The sequence below is a fragment of the Triturus cristatus genome, chromosome 1_1 (genome assembly GCF_964204655.1).
Source record: "Triturus cristatus chromosome 1_1, aTriCri1.1, whole genome shotgun sequence".
Taxonomy (NCBI): domain Eukaryota; kingdom Metazoa; phylum Chordata; class Amphibia; order Caudata; family Salamandridae; genus Triturus; species Triturus cristatus.
The window spans coordinates 252635270-252652992 of NC_140579.1; the positions used below are offsets into that span (position 1 = coordinate 252635270).

The window sequence follows — 17723 nt, forward strand, 5'->3', positions numbered from 1 at the left end:
TCGGGAGGCACAGACGATCTGGAATTGGCTGGTGGCCAGGAACCTCACGATCACGGCAACCCATCTGCCGGGAGTGCAGAATGCCCAAGCCGATGCGCTCAGCAGGCTCGTTCAAGAAAATCACGAGTGGGTGCTAAACGACGACGTGCTAAGAGACTTCTTCGCAGAGTGGGGCACTCCGGACATCGATCTGTTCGCTACGGCAGAAAACAGCAAATGCCGCGACTTCGCATCCAGTTACTACCAACCAGGGACACTGGGGAATGCCCTATGGATCAGCTGGTCCAACAGCTTTCTCTACGCCTTTCCACCCATTCCCCTGATTCCGGCGGTGCTGATCAAGCTGTCGCAATCCAGAGCCAGGATGATCCTGATTGCTCCGGAGTGGCCGAGGCAATGGTGGTTCACCGACCTTCTTCACCGGTCTGTTCTGCCACACCGGCGCCTGCCGTGTCGGCCGGACCTTCTCACGAAGTTCGGAGGACAGATGGTTCACCCCAATCTCTCGTCCTTGAGTTTGGCAGCATGGCTCCTGAGCTAGTACAGTATGGACACTTGAACCTACCTCAGGACTGTATGGAGATCTTGAAAGAGGCGAAGAGACAGTCTACGAGGACTTCTTACGCCTATAAGTGGAAGAGATTCTGCTTATGGTGCAAGGCAAAGGACATTGACCCTACATCCTGTAAAGATGTTATTTTGCCTTATCTGCTGCAGTTAGCTCAATCTGGGCTTAATTTTCAGTCTATTAAAGTTCATCTCGCAGCTTTGACTGCGTATAGAAAGGGCCCTTCCCAAACCTCATTTTTTCAAATCCCTGTGATTAAAGATTTTTTGGAGGGTTTGCGTAAGGTGTTTCCCCCTGTTAGACGACCTTCTCCACCATGGGAATTGAACGTGGTGTTGTCCAGATTAATGAGGGAGCCTTTTGAGCCTATTCATAAGGCTTCTCTGCAGCATTTGTCCTGGAAGGCCGCCTTCCTTGTGGCCATTACATCGGCCAGGAGAGTAAGTGAGATTCAGGCTCTGTGTTGTCAAGAGCCGTATACTGTATTCCATGCTTCTAAAGTGGTAATGCGTACTCATCCTAAGTTTTTACCTAAAGTGATATCTGATTTCCATGTAAATCAAATGATAACTTTGCCTACATTTTTTCAGCATCCCTCCTCTCCGGCGGAGAGGTCTCTGCATTCATTAGATGTGCGTAGGGTGTTGAAATTCTATCTAGATAAGACAAAAGACATCTGCAGGTCGGATCAACTGTTTGTGAATTATGGTTCAGTAAGAACTGGTCTAGCTACCTCAAAACAGTCCATCTCCAGATGGATTGTGTCCTGTATTCAGCTTTGTTATCAGAAAGCTAATAAGACGTTAGGGGGTAAGCCTACAGCACATTTGACTAGGGGCAAAGCAGCGACTACAGCTTTGCTTAGGAATGTTCCAATTGCTGACATTTGTAAGGCTGCCACCTGGAAGTCGGTCCATACGTTTACAAAGCATTACTGCCTGGACTCTGATGCTAGGGCAGATGCGCAGGTTGGACAGGCTTCGCTGAGGAATTTGTTTGCACAGTAATTTGTTGGTGTTTGGTTTTTACTCCACCGCTGTTTGTTGGTTGGGATGGGCTTGCCATTCTATTCATAGATTATGACTATACACAGAGATCCCCTACTACAGAAGGAGTAGTTTCTTACCTGTAACTCCAGTTCTGTAGTAGGGGTATCTGTTATAGTCATAAGCGACCCTCCCTCCTCCCCGGTGGAGTAAAACTGGCAGTATCAGGCCTGTTGTTATACACCTTCAAAAAGAACTGAAAGTAACTTGCTTTGGCTGTGCATCCTGGGATACCGGGGGTCTCTGGAGAGTTCCTTAAAGGCACGGTATCCCTTTAGCAGACACATAATGACAGCCTATAGGGCTTGTCTGTCCACCCCTTCTTCTCTATTGTTTAAAGGGATTGTGGTGAAGGGAGTGTGATACAATAAAGGAACATGTCAGATGTGAATAAAAATTACATTTAAACTTTATTTTGGCTTTTGTGTTCACTTCAGAGGAAGTGCTGGCCAGTGCAGCCATATTGTTATTAGGCTGTATTATTTTGTCTGTCTCTTAAGTGTCTTTGCAGGTTTGCAAATGCAGGACAGCTTAAGAGATATTTTGATTGCTCCGGGGTCCCCGCACATGGGCGGGACTATTCATAGATTATGACTATAACAGAGATACCCCTACTACAGAACTGGAGTTACAGGTAAGAAACTACTCCTTCCTGGTGGACGGACAACATTACTGTAGGAAGGTGGAATCTGACTGCATGGTTGCCCCCACTTTTTCCTGGTGTTTTGATGGTTTGCGACTAGTCTGTCTGGGATCCTGCTATCCAGGACCCCAGCCTATCTGCTTTCTCCCTTAAACAACTTGGAGTGCATATTAGATGCACTAGTGATTGGATACTGTGGTACCTTATGAGCCCCTAGTATATGGTACCTTGGGTACCAAGGGCATAGGTACTTCACAGGCCTACCAGGGGCTGAAGCATGTATTATGCCACCCCTGGGAAGCAGACTAAATCTGGCACCACAGGCCTGCTACTGCAGCCTGGGTGAGGTAGTGTTAGCACTCCTCACTGAGGTATAGGTTCCTATTGTTCGAGGGAGCTTTATTTAAGGGTCAAGAGGGCAGGGGGCTGAGCACAGAGCTCTTGGAGCCTTCACGGAGTGATCGAGGGAGTGAGTTAGGGACAAAAGGGGCACCTTAATTTGAGCCGGGGTGTCTGGGAATGCTCGTTCTAAAAATGAAGGAAACAGACATGTGAGCCATGGAATTTGAAGCAAAGAATATTGGCAGTTTATTGAGAAGGTGCAACTTCATAAAAACTGCAAGACAAAGGCATAAAAATACAAAATACAAATATAGTGACCTCGCATGAATCAGGAGGCATTGAACTCGTTTGGAGAGAGACACTTCAGAAAACCTCAACAACACATTTATAAATGCATTATGAAAACATAAGTTACATCAAGGAAAATGTTCTCAGAATGTAAAACACACTTGATCTAAAATACTGAGAATACTCACTTACCTACCTAAAAGAAAGCAACTTTGCAAATGTGATATAAGTATGGAATGTTCAATAAGAAAACACCAATTTAGGGACAAAATAGCATAGCAAAATAGCATACATACCATATACAGCAAATATATTGGCAAGTTAAATTGTATCTTAAAAACAAAAAACAAAAGCTTTTGGGAACCACCCACACCCGCCTGCCATCTACTAACAGATGGGTGGGGTAGTCCAATGATATCTCTGTGGTCTCCCTTCTTATACTCTTTAAGGCGGTTAGAAGTGCATACGGTATCGTCATCTCACGCCATGTCTACCTCGTGACTTACGGTATGGTTCTAATATTTTACCATACATGGTGACGCCCTTTCCAGTAACTGTGGTACGTGAGCTAGGTGAAAGTTCATATCTCAGGCAAGGCGCTTGCCGTAATTTGGATGGGCAAGCAGAGAAAATGTGTATTGTAAAGGGATTCTGTATATACATATATAAATCTCCACATCCTGTGTTCCTTAGCTTGACACATCTGTGGTGACAACTTCCCTAACGTATGTACCAGCCCAGGATGCAGTCTGCTGTATGTCGAAAGAACAGGGGGATGTTGAACTTTGGGATAGTGAACTTAGCACACGGGTAGGGTGGGGGCTCTTAGTTTGGAGCAGGAGGCCGCGCAGAAAGAGGAGCTGGATATGATTTGGGTCAGACCTGCCTTCAGCCTGCTATACAGGAAAATGGCAGAACTATGGTCAACTTAACAAAGAGGCCTTCATATTGAACAGAAGGGCCTACACAGGGGTTTCATGCTGGTTGAGTGGTAAGGATGTCCCAGGGTATTTGTTATATAGTAACACAGGACCCGCTTGTCAATTTAACACGGCCTACAAATTAGGCTGGCAGGGCAATGACAAGGGTCTCATACCTCAGGTGTGGTCAGAACGGGCCTGGGGCACGCTATGATATAAAAACGACCCTCTCTCACTATATCTCACCTTACACACACATATAAACCTATCAGTCACCCCTAAGGCAGGCCCTATCAATCCTGAGGGCAGAGTGCTTGGTTTACAATGTGAGGGGGTGCCTCTGCCTGAGCAGGGCCCCTCTGCAGCTGGCAGAGTCTATTCTCTGTGGCTGTTTGTGGATGCGGTTAAACCATATACTCTTAAGTGCATTATAACCTACCGGTAAATGCTAACTTTGGAATGACTGCATCAAAACATGTCGTGTTTGGTGTCAAACAACTTGGAATCATACCCCAACACCAGTAACTGGTGTGGGAGTATGATCCCATCCTTCTAGAGGAGAAGACATGTACCTACTGTGGAAACACGGTAGAAATCTGAAAGAGCCCTGGCATCACAAAATGGATGCCACCAGCACAGACACTGGGCTGCCCTCCTGCTGCTGACTGAAACTCGCAGTGGAGGAGGCCCAACAATAGGCATCCTGTCACAGGGAGGTGTAACCACCTTCCAGACAGGATTTAGTGTATTGGGGCTGGATGGGTGCACTCCTAGAGTGCTTTGAAGTCCTGCACTGGGGGAGCAGTAGGCTCCTCTGTGCATATGCCAGCTCAAGCCGGTTCATGGGCTACCTGCCCCTGCTCTGGCGCAAAACTGGACAAAGGGAAGTGGGTATAACCACCCACTTCCCTGACCCTCCCAGAGGAGTGGTCATAGAGCTAGTCCCTCCCTTTCCTTTAGTATAAGATAGGGGAACCTTGCCATTGCAAATCAGATATCCCTGGACGACGCTCTACAAGAAGAATCCTGGACCTTCGACGTTCCACTACCTTTGGAAGACTGAAGAATCTCCCTTGGAGTAAAGGAGTGACTCCCCTGCTTGGCAGGCACCAAAAACTTGAATCAACGGTCGCAAACTTTCCCGCTCCCGCCAGGGTCCGAAGTCCCTGCAGCCCCGGAAGTGGATTTCCTGACTTCTCGACTGCCATTGTGAGTCCCCAGCAAACCTGAGGCGAGTGGACCCCACGAGTGACGAGGAACAGCAATACCCGGGTACCGTGCACTATTGTCGAGTGCAACCCCTTCACGACGTTCTACGAACTTGTGCATTGGACCACGTGTGGTCCAAGCCTCCAGCAGGATTTCCCTCGAAAATCAGAGGCCTACCTCGTCCCGAGTGACCGTGGGCTACTGTGAAGCGAATCCTCATGAGGCGTCTTCGCGATCCCTTGCCGGCTGGCTTGTGGGTCCCCTGAAGACTTTCTCATCGAACCAAAGGGATCCCCTGGTTGCTCCCGGCCTGCCCTGACTTACCCTCGCTGGGTTAGTCCCTCAGACCTTGCTGGTCTGCACCGCTGACTTTCTTCACTTTCCACGAGACTTGCTGTTGCCAAGGCTTGTTGGCTCTAATCCGGTTGCCGACACCTCAGTAAGCTGCAGACTTCGTGGGACCCTCCGAATCCAGCTACTGGTCATCGTTGACGCCTCCTGGACCTCGTGGCTGAAGAGTCAAGACACCCTTGATCACCTGAAATCACCCGACATCCGTGGGCATCCATCTTCCTGGCCCCGGGTCACTGGCAAGTGACTGTGAACACTGTCCCTTCTGCTTTCAGGTCTTCTTCATCTTGAATCCAGCCTTGGATTCCACCGCACACTTCGCAAGCAGCAAAACTTCTTCGGCTTCCATTGAAAACAACGACGCGACCCGACACCAAAAGACACCTATGCACCCGGCTTCCCTGGGTGAGGTAACTCGTGCACTCCGGTGCTCCAGTGGGTGTTGGCCCTCGAACTACCTACCTTGTAAGTTGCTTGCTTGTAGACTCTCTAGAAGTACCCTAAAACTTTAAAATTCCAACCGCGACTTGCTCCATTGAAATCAATAGGAAACCCGTGACTGTGTTCTCACACTGCACGCGTCTTCCGTGGGTCCTTTACTTACCTGCCTTGGGTGGATTAATGAGGCCCCAGCGATTCTACAGGCCCTAGGCCTTGTCCCCTTGCAAGTCGACTTTCCTAAACCTCTTTTTCCGTATATGGTCTGGTACGCCCCTAGAGCCCCAGCCATATTTGTGCTTAACTTATTGTGAAACGTTGATATTTGCATATGTTCCTGACTTCTAATCTCATAAAGAGATTAGTAGAGTGTGTCTAGTAATAAATACATATATATTTGAAATATATACCTGTGTGGTGTCCTTTCATTTGGTAATTCAAGAGATTATAAGGTAAAACAAGCTGCTTTACATTCCTCTGAGACTTAGCCTGAAGGCTGCTCTCCACAGCTACCACTAGGATAGCTTTCTTTAAAAGGATGTCTTAAACCTATCTACCATAAGAGTCGAATTGGACTGGTGCAAGGTGGCCACTTTAACTAGTGACCAGCATATGCCAGGCCAATTTCTCACAATTACCAATTCTAAGTCCTCCCATACGGGGTAACTACAGCACCAAGAGTCTTCACCAAGTGTCTAGCAGTTGTCGCAGCTCATTTAAGGAGACAACACATTCATGTCTTCCCTTAGACGACTGTCTAATAACAGCCAAGTCGCGACACAGCTGCATACACCACACTCACAAGACAGTTCAGTTCCTTCACAACTTGGGGTTCACTGTCAACCTCGCCAAGTCTCATCTTCAACCCTCCAATGCGCAGGCGTACCTAGGAGCCATATACATACTTGCAAAGCTCTAGCGTACCCCAACCAATTCGGAATATGCAGCATGCAAACCCTAATATCATAGTTTCAACCACAGCACTCACTACCAGCACAAGTGTTTATGCAGTTGATCGGAATGATGGCGTCTTGCATTCTAATTGTTCCTTACGCAAAATTCCAAATGTGTCCCCTACAAGAATGCTTAGCATGTCGGTGGAACCAGGCTCAACGTCAGTTAACCGATTTGGTGTTGGTGGATGTCCGCACTCATCGCTCTCTGCAATGGTGGAATACACAAAACCTTTCCAAGATGCGACCATTCATCGACCCGTTTCCTCAGATAGTGCACACAGCAGACGCATCCCTCACCGGCTGGGGAGATCATCTTCAAAAACATACCATTCAGGGCATGTGGACTCTACAACAAAGACGACTCCACATAAACCATCTGGGGCTGCTAGCAATTTTTCTAGCACTCAAAGCTTTTCTGATACATCTAGTAGGCAAAGCTGTCCTAGTTCATACATATAAGATGACAGCGATGTACAACATACAAAAACAGGAAGGGACACACTCTACAGCTTTCACACCTAGCTCAAAGCATATGGAGATGGGCCATACCTCAAAAAATATATCTCCTTGCAGAACATCTCCCAAGAATAAACAATCAAATTGCAGATCTGCTCAGTCGTCAAAAACAACAGATCCACGAATGGGAACTACACCCTCAAGTTCTTCTCCCATTTTTCCAAATGTGGGGCTACCCAGAGATAGATCTGTTCGCTACACACCTCAACGCAAAAGGCCCAAACTTCGCGTCCAGGTATCCACACCCATTGTCCAAAGGCAACTCGCTATGGATCAATTGGTCAGGGATATTTGTTTACGCTTTTCCACCTCCCGCTAATTCCTCCAGTGGTTCGGAGGCTCAAGCAACATTCCCTCACAATGATCCTAGTTGCTCCCACATGGACGCGACAATCATGGTTCACAACACTGTTGGAACTATCAAATCAACAGTGTTGATAGTCAAAAACTACACCTCTCCCCCAAGCTTCTCACTCAGAACCATGGAGAGATGAGGCATCCAGATCGCAGTCAACTCAACCTTGCGATCTGGCACCTGAAATCATAGAGTTTGGCTACCTTAATCTCCCGCCAGACTGCATGAATGTCATTAGAGAGGCTAGACGCCCTACCAGAAGAGCATGCTATGCAGCAAAATGGAAACAATTTGTAATTTATTGTGATAACAATTAGATGAATCCGCTTGATTCTTCTATTCAAAACATCATTTGCGATCTGTTACACCTACAAAGGGCTAACTTAGCATATACATCAATAAGACTGCATCTTGCTGCAATAGCAGCTTACCTACAAAACAGGCAACACTTGTCCTTTTTTTGTGTACCCGCTATCAAAGCCTTTATGGAAGGACTCAAAAGAATCATCCCTCCTAGACTTCCACCTTCTCCCATGTGAAATCTTAATTAGGGCTCCTGGTTTTATGGTATTTATTTTTTTGCCATTTCCGTCTGTATTTATCCATATTTATTTTTTGGGCATTTTTTCTGTATTTATCCACATTTATTTTTGCCACAAGCAAAAGACGACGCTACAGCTAGTATTTTTCCACATTTATTTAAATTGACAATGCACACATGCGCTCGGTTTTTTTATTGGTCAACACTATACATTCCTCTGAAAACTTTACCATTTGCAGAATGTCCCAAATATGTTTAAAAGTGATATCACAAGCCATTGGTCTCAGAGCCTTGCAGTTTCTGTCATAGGCAGAGTGCCACATCCGCTCCCTCACTGAACACCATACTGCCCCACTAAGAGAAATTCACACTGCCTTCAACTACAATACAATTTGATCTGCTATAAACACCTGGATGCGACTCAATTCAAATTACGCACTAGGCAAGAGCAATATGCTCCCTAAAGGAAATAGTAACAACACCCTGGAAAAAGCAAACATTCATAGGGAATGAAAGATTAAATAATGAAATATAAGCAGGATAAGCATGGTGAACTTAACGCTTTTACACTCACTATTCAGAAATCACGGAGTGCTTATGCCAGAAAACTACAGGGCCCAGGAAGGACCCATTTCAATGTCCACTGCTTATATGCTTACAAAACTTAAACAGTATTGTTTAAAAAGACCACATTCGTAAACACAAAGCCGCCGTACACATATTGTTTTCCAATGCACCATCAACGAGGTATTGCTGTACATCCAGGTTTGGCGCACTTCCCCACCGGGGGAAAACAGCGCTTCACTGGCAAACTCGGTAAAATTACACTAATGTTTTTGGGGTTTGAATAAAACCGATCTGGCCACTTTAAGAACACTCCTTCTTGCTTTATTTAGTTATTGATTTTTCATATTTTGAATCTTTTATTTCCGTGGCTGCACTTTGGAATAGAAAAATGTCAAAACGGCATTTCCATCAAAGTTGGTTTTCTTTTTTACATCCATTTTACAGGGAAACAAATGAACGTCGGGAAGAAAAAGAGGGTGAGAACCATTTCTTGAGTCCCGGTTTTCGGTAAGTGAGGAGGAGTTAGACTGATAGAGAGGGAATAAGAGTAAGAAAGAGAGGGGGGGGGCAGCTGCCAGCGGCAGAGCAGAAGCGGACACCTTCCTTGTCTTGTCTGGGCAGGAAGCAAGAGACGGGGACCTTTTCCTTCTCTGCTCCCTGCCCGTCCCCGAACAGCCACTAATGCCGAGCCTTCTCTGCAGGCCTTGGATATTGTAAAACCCAGTCTGCGAGGAAAAGACGGGTGCTGGTGCAATCGGCAGAGGCTAAGGGTGAAAGAACATCAAAGCCTCATTAACAAGGAAACGGTCTTTCAAAGACCTGTGAAGTACTCGGGTGCGGCTGAGTGTGTGCCCGGGAAGCTGTCTCAGCCCGGGCTGACACCTCTTAACCCTCTAAGGAGGGGGAGACACCAGATGGTCAATGACAAAATGTACTAGTATTTTCCCGTTTTTATATATAAATACAGATAAAGGAAAACTTGTTCTCCGTCTGTATTTATATGTAAAAATCCGTTTAAACGAAAAACCGGGAGCCCTAATCTTAATATAGTCCTTACAAGACTCATGGGCCCGCCATTTGAGCCTTTTCACAAATGCGAACTACAGTTTCTGACTTGGAAGGTAGCCTTCCTTATAGCCATCACATTTCTTAGGAGAGTTGGTGAGCTCCAGGCACTAACTATACAAGAACCATTTTTGCAAATTTACCATAATAAAGTGGTTCTTAGGACTAACCCAACATTTTTACCCAAAGTTGTTTCTGCCTTTAATCTCAACCTGTCGGTTGAGTTACCCATGTTTTTTCCTCAACCAGACTAAGTAGCAGAACGTGCTTTTCACACATTAGATGTGAAAAGAGCGATTCTTTATTACATTGAAAAAAACAAATCTTTTAGGAAAACTAAACAACTCTTTTTTTCCCCACCACATAAAGACAATCCCATTTCAAAAGCAGGTATTGCATGGTGGATAGTTAATTGCATCCAAATATACTACCTTAAAGCTAAACACACCTTAACAATTCCCCCTAGAGCCCATTCTACACGCAAACTAGGGGCTTCTATGGCATTCTTAGGTAACATACCCATAGATGACATCTGCAAGGCTGCAACATGGTCTACACCACACACATTCACAAAGCACTATTGTGTAGATGTGTTAGCAAAACAACAAGCTAGTGTGGGCCAGACAGTTTTAAGAACACCATTTCAAACCACTGCAACAGATACAGGTTAACCACCGCTAGGAAGAAAACTGGTATATAGTATATGCTAACGCATATGATCCACAGCTCATATCCCTCGAACGGAAAATTGCTACTTACCCAGTATGCATCTGTTGTTGGCATATAAAGCTGTAGAATCATATGCACCCACCTGCCCCGCCGGGTACCTTTATCTGTTGCAGTATTATCTTACTTAGATGCACTATACATGGACATCTCTTTCTACTCTTACTAACTCCATCATCAACCCTCACTGCAAAACAATCTGGGGATGGAGTCGATGACCATGCACACTATCACCAAAGGGAGGAGTCCCCTACCTCGTGACTACAAAGACTTCTCCGAAGAAAAACAAAGTGCAAACTTCCAGGCCCAACATCCGATGGCGATCTATGCTAACGCATATGAATCTACAGCTTTATATGCCAAGAACGGATGCATACTGGGTAAGTAGCATTTCCCTTCCCCGTAGTCGCACACTTTATATAAAAATAATAAGGTTGCGGAATCCTTCAGTTTTGCAGCGTGAATCTTTCTGGATTCACTATGCTGTGCATTATTCCGCCATCTTGTGGTTGGGTCCGGAATCGTAGTAATCTTTTTTTTTTTTTTTTTTTCGTGGCCCAGATGGGCGGTGGCGTCCCGCCATTTGGTGTCCTTCGTGACTTTGGCGCGCTTCCTGCGGAACCTCCCACCTTTGGTCGCCATCTTCATATTCATTTTCCGTCGTTGGGTCTGGATCGTTACCGAAGAAAATAAAGTTTTCAGCGACACCGGACTACAGGTCAGGTAACCGAAGCGACGAGGGAGAAGGTTTGCAACCAAAACCTCAACGTTCGACGGAAGATGCGCCCGCAGGGGGCACCCTGAGCGCGGGGATGGACAAAACACCGTTCAAGTTTTGCACCAATTGCCACCACAAGTACGCCCGGAAGGATCAGCATCCAGTCTGCAACCTCTGCCTGCCGCTCGACCACAGCAGCGAAGACTGCAACGCCTGCTCGGCGTTTACACCGAAGACCCTCAGAGTAAGGGAGAGGCAGAGAAGGGCGAACCACAACATGCAGGGCCAGGGGCCACCTCCATCGCTCCGAGACTTGGGTCTCTCCAGAGGAGAGTAGGACAACATCGCCGAAGGACCAGAGGACTGCACGGTCGTTGAGGTCCATAAGAAGACGTCGAAGGAGGTAAGGGAGTCGTTGACCCCTAAACACTCAGGCGACACTCGAAAGGGTGAAGCAAAAGCCCCGAGCGACACTCCTAGAAGTGAAGCTAAGTCCTCGAAAGGAGCTCTGCCGTCGAAACACTCTACGAAAGCAACAGCTACCAGGGACAGTCAACCGAGCGGATCCTTCCATAAGGACTCCCAATCGGTGAAAGCCCTTGAGAAACAAAGTTCGTCGAGGGAACGCCTCGAAAAGGACACCTCGGCGCCGAGAAAAGAAGGGCAGACTTTGTCGTCGACTGCCTCGAAGAGAAGCGGTCCAACCCTCGACGCCGAACATGCCGCCAAGATGCAGAGGAAGAAGAGGAGGCTCCAGGCCGAAATGTGGCGATCACGTCACTACGAAGAGTAAGTGAGTTGCAAGCGCTCACACTCCAAGAGCCCTACTTACAAATACACAAGGGCAGGATTGTAATGAGGACCCACACTTCATGCCAAAGGTGGTGTCTCGGTTCCATATTAACCAAACAATCCAAATACCAAGTTATTCCAAAAACCGACCACAAAAACTGAAAGGGCTTTACACACACTGGACGCCAGAAGGGCTGTCATGCACTATGTAGAAAGAACAAAGGAGTGCAGGAAAACAAAACAGTTCTTTGTCTCCTTTGCCAGCAGTTTTCTGGGACGACCAGTCACCAAGAATACCATTGCATGATGGATTGTGCAGACAATTCAACTCTGCCACAAGCAGGCAGGACAACAGCTACAAGGAGCAGCTCAGGCTCACTCAAGAAGGAAGAATTGCGTTTCTAGCGAACACACCTATCCAAGACATTTGCCAAGTGGCAACATGGTCTTCAGTGCATACGTTCACTAAGCACTACTATGTGGATATCCAGATGAACAAAGAAGCGAAAGTGGGACAGAAGGTCTTACAACACATATTCAGTAACCAGAGCTCATCTTCCACCCAGCCACCACAATAAGGACAAACCGCTACAAAGTCTATGCACAGCATAGTGAATCCAGAAACATTCATGCTGCAAAAGTATAGTTTCTTACCTGTCGGTGTCGTTTTACAGCTTGAAGACTTTCTGGATTCACTAGCGAACCCACCCTCCTCCGCCAGAAAGATGAGACAGGAGGTAAGGGGTTAAAGATAAACAAGACTTTACAAAATAACAGGGAAAACAGGATTAACACAAAACGAGAAAAAAGAATCCGAAGATGGCGACCAAAGGTGGGCGCTTCCGCAGGAAGCGCGCCGACGTCACGAAGGACACCAAATGGTGTGACGTCGCCGCCCACCTGGGCCACAAAAAAAAAAGAGAGAAAATAGTACGATTCTGGACCCAACCAAATGATGGCGGAATAATGCACAGCATAGTGAATCCAGAAAGTCTTCAAGCTGCAAAACTACACCGACAGGTAAGAAACTATACGTTATTTTATGTGTATCATTTGTTAAATCTCTGATTAAGTGTTTTTTTAGGCCATCCATCCGTGATGGGTGAGAGGAGGTGCCCATGATGAAGTATGCCACCATACGACGGGTGAGGTGTCTCCTCTAATATCAATAGCTATTCCTGTAGGACATGGTAGGAATCTACATATAGTGGACCGATTGACAATTGGGCTATCGTACTCTGCTTAGTATAGTTTGATAGATAAAGAGAGCCCTCTTAAAAAAAAAAGTTTCCTCATTCTCCTTGTATGTGAAGACATTGTTCATATATCCCAGTTCAGAGGCCCACTCGCAGTTGTGCTATGGAATTCGAGGTATGGTGGTCTGAGAACTCGGTACTTTCACTTCATTGGCTGCAGTATGGGTTTGAGGTGAATGTGCTACTTCACAAACACTTGTTGAAGCCTATCGTCATTTTAACAGTGTTTACTACTATTTTAAAGTTACATGGGATTCCCAACCTGACAAGTGGGAATGAATCAAGCATGTACATGTATGAAATATATAATTGGTTGACAACTGGAGTTACAGGTAACTAACTAATTTACTTGCTTGCCAGAACCATGTGTCGGTAGGCGAGCTTATGCAAGTGTTTAGAAACATGCTAATACACATAACTTAAAACTATAGCTTGCTTAACAACTTGAGGAAAATACTTGTAGGAAGTATTTAGTGCAGACAACTTTGAAGCATTGGTCACTCCGTACTTTGCAACTTTTAACTTGAAATAGCACTACTATCGAGGTGGAAAGGACTATGCCACCAGAGCCTCCGAGTAAAGCTCCAAGTTCCCCCCAAAGACTTGGTATCTTTTTTCTTCTTTGTTGCAGGCTCTGTGGATACCCACCATTTTACTCCAACCATGGCCTGGCCATCTCTCCGGGCATGAAAAAGCGGATTCGGATGGGACAGTACGAGTTTCCTAACCCAGAATGGTCTGAGGTATCGGAAGAAGGTAGGGAAACTGAAATACTACCCTATTGCATCTCCAGTCTGCATTTGATCACTGATGGGTGTCCTGTACGATTGAGGTGTGTGTTATGGGACAGAGTAGGATGTATGGCCTGAGACCAACCCAGGTAATTCCAGGAGCTTGTTGAAATACAGTAGGTAGTTTTAGTGCTGTTGGAAGGCTCACTATTCCCTGGTGTTGTTTCTTAATGCGGTCACTGGATTCGTGAAAGATACTGATATCCCATCATGAGCCAAAACTAAAACGGTAGCAAAGTTAGCTTGTAATTCAACACTAGTTAGGTCTCGCCTGACCCAGCGCATGCGCTGGGCTGGCGAGACTTATTGAGAGGGCTCCAAAAAGTGCTACCAGCCCAGCCTAGAGCTACAGTGCATGTGCGCGGGGGCGCGCGCGCGCGCCTCACTTTCGCGGCCGCTTTGATGTTTGATCGCGATCACTTTCACTTTCGTGGCCGCTTGACATAGCCAATAGGTCTCGCTTTTGGGACCTTATAAGTATTTAGTTATGCAACTGTTGCATGGCTAAACACTTATAAGGTCCCAAAGGCGAGACCTATTGGCTATGCCAATGCTTGTTTTTTATAGTCCACGATTTGCGTGGCAACCTCGTTTTTTTAGCTAGTGTTTCTTTTTCATTTTTCTATGCAATGTGGTGTTCGGACCTATTTAGCGAGCTGCAATTCTCTCATGTGAGGTATTGCTGAGTGCTTGCTTACTACTTGAGTTTTAATCTCTGGTTGAGAAACATGCTCATGGTAAGTCATGGAAGTTGGGTTCAGAGAGCATCTTGGATTTCCTGACTGAGCCAATGCACCATTTTTCTGAAACTTTGCCTAATCCAATATTCTTATGAAATTCGCCCTATGTAATTAAAGCAAGTATTGGAAAAGCAGTCCGGTCTGGCATTTCATGCTTGGTGTCCTAAACTGAAAATCTCATACTGAAGCAACATTTTAGGCTGCAGCGTTATGAACCCTGGGAAAGGAATGCATTAGAGTTGGTTTCTTCCCTAAAAGAAGAGGGTTCAGAAAAGGAGCCCAAAGATGTCTCTTTCATTGTAAGTGATGAACTTAAAGGCACAGGCAACAATTTACTGCATAGTAGACATGTTAAACAAAGGGCCAATATTTAAGTTTCACCTTTTAAAAAACACGTGTACACTCGTCTTGTGAGCAACAAATGTCCATATACGAAAGCCTATGGCTGACATGACTGACCCAAAGCTCTCTCTCTCCATACTTGCTGTGCTATTTTGGAAAATTGACATGAGTTCTTTCATACAACTAAGGCTGTCTGTAGCTAAAACAAAACATTGTCATATTGATTAAAACAATTCTTATTAAAAATGTAATAAATATTGACTGCGTATGTAAACAACTTTAAAATTAATGTCCTTAAAATTGTGGGTTCTCATGTTTTAGAACTGCATTGTACCCTTTACTGGTCCGACTGCTAGTTATGATTGCTTGCTTTTAAGGTCTGTGATACTGCATAATGACCAGCATCGTACATTACAAATGGTGAAGCGCTTGGCGTAGGGCTGTTCATTTCTCTCTAGGCTTTCCATAGTGAATTACACCCCTATAGTTGTGGGTATATATTCGGTTCTCTGGTAATATTCTACTGCCACTTATTTTAGGTTTGTAAAATAATGGTCTGTTCTGGGTTAGTGCTTCATTCGTTTAAACTGGTTTAGCTGAGGATTGTGAGGTCCTGCTATTGGGGAACTCTCATTTCTAAAAGCAGTCCTGGGTTCATTCCCTGTCCATATCCAGCTTGCAGTCAGTGTGGCAGAAGCCTGCTCTCCCTCTTTGCCATTAACCCATATGCTATTTTTATTTCAGTGAAACAGCTGATCCGGAACCTGCTGAAGACTGAGCCGACACAACGGATGACCATTACAGAGTTTATGAACCACCCATGGATAATGGTTAGTACAGGTGTCGGCCCACCCTTTGTGTTGTAAAATATATTATTTTTCAAAAATGATTGTTTTTGCTTTACATGCTCTGCCAAGGCTGGATAGTTTTGTTTTTACTCTTGCTGATGTGATACAATGGTCAATTTGGGCTTTCAAATTTGCATTCCTTTTTTAAGGATGTGTAACAATGCTTTCCAACCCCATTTTGTTTCCTACAGCAATCCATGCAAGTTCCCCAAACTCCCCTGCATACCAGCAGAGTTCTAAAAGAGGAGAAAGACCTTTGGGAAGACGTCAAGGTAAAAAACCCTGCAGCCCTTTAGTTAATATAATGGGGGCAAGCAGCTAATCGATTCGATAGAATTAATATTCTATCGAATATTCACTCTGGCTCGCCATTAGATGCTGTTCCAGCGAGGATTCTTCGCAGTCATCTCCCCCAGGTAGCTGAACACATAGGAAATTTGGCCTCTGTTTCCTTCCAAGAATGCTTAGTTCCGGACGACTGGAAACTGGCCCAAGTTGTCCCGATAAAAAAGAAAGCTCATATCAGCATATCACAACTGGACAATCTGAGACCTATCTCGCTCCTCCCCTATTGTACGAAGGTAGTTGAGAAATTGGTTAACCGACAGCTGGTGAGATTCGTGGAAGATAATAAGATCCTTCACTCGTCTCAGTCGGGATTTAGAGCCAAACATTCGACGGAGACCGCTCTCCTGCTGTCAACGGAACTGCTGCGGTGCCAGGCGGATGAGGGTCACACGACCGCACTGGTCCTATTGGACTTAAGCGCGGCATTTGACACCGTGTCACACTCCGTTTTACTGGACCGTTTGAGAGAGAAGGGCATAACCGGTCCAGCCCATGAGTGGTTGGTGTCCTTTCTTAATAACAGAAGATTTCAAGTGCACTGTCCACCGTGCAAATCCAGTATTAGATGTCTCAAACAAGGGGTTCCACAAGGCTTGATTCTGAGCCCCACATTATTCAATCTATACATGGAACCTCTTGCTAAACTGGTGGAGTCATATGGTGTTGCCATAGTTTCTTACGCACACGATACACAACTGGTGATCAATCTGTCTCGTGACCCAGTTGTGGAGGCTGAGAAATTTTCGGCATGTTTGGTAGCACTTGATGGGTGGATGAAGCTGAACTACCTCCGCCTCAACGGCAATAAGACGGAAGTTCTTATTGTTGGTCCCTGTCCATCCATCTGGACATCCGCTTGGTGGCCCTTAGAACTGGGTTCTGTTCCTGTCCCGGTTGAAACAGTCAAGAACCTCGGCATACTCCTTGATTCCAATCTTGCCTACACTAACCATGTGGGTAATGTGGCTGGTAAATGCTATGGTATTCTAAAGGTCCTGAGGAAGATTCTTGACCTATTGCCTCCTAGCGCCAGAAAAACAATGATACATGCCTTGGTCACTTCCCATTTAGACTATGGGAACTCCCTCCTATGCGGACTAAGTAACAAAGGTCTAATGCAGTTGCAGCGCGTTCAAAGTGCAGCTGCTAGGCTTGTTCTGAACCTTCCTAGAAGGGCCTCCGGGAAAAATGCCCTGCATTCCTTACATTGGCTCCCGATAAGGGAACGAATTACATTCAAAATGATGTGCATTGCCCATCGCATTGCTCATCTAAAAGCTCCTCCTTATCTACAAGCACTGCTTCCAGTCTATCGACCTTCACGCTCTCTTAGGTCAATGGGCAATATGTTGTTAGT

The 17723-nt window shown here is 45.7% G+C and overlaps 1 protein-coding gene across 1 annotated transcript in view; it reads left to right on the plus strand.

Moving 5' to 3' along the window:
- Positions 1–17723, plus strand: part of LOC146870092 (MAP kinase-activated protein kinase 2) — a 626925-nt gene that overhangs the window by 591910 nt on the left and 17292 nt on the right. The window contains exons 7-9 of the mRNA XM_085627880.1: positions 13929–14053; positions 15915–16000; positions 16210–16290. Coding sequence (XP_085484006.1) covers positions 13929–14053; positions 15915–16000; positions 16210–16290 — 292 coding nt within the window. The remainder of the gene's footprint in view (positions 1–13928; positions 14054–15914; positions 16001–16209; positions 16291–17723) is intronic.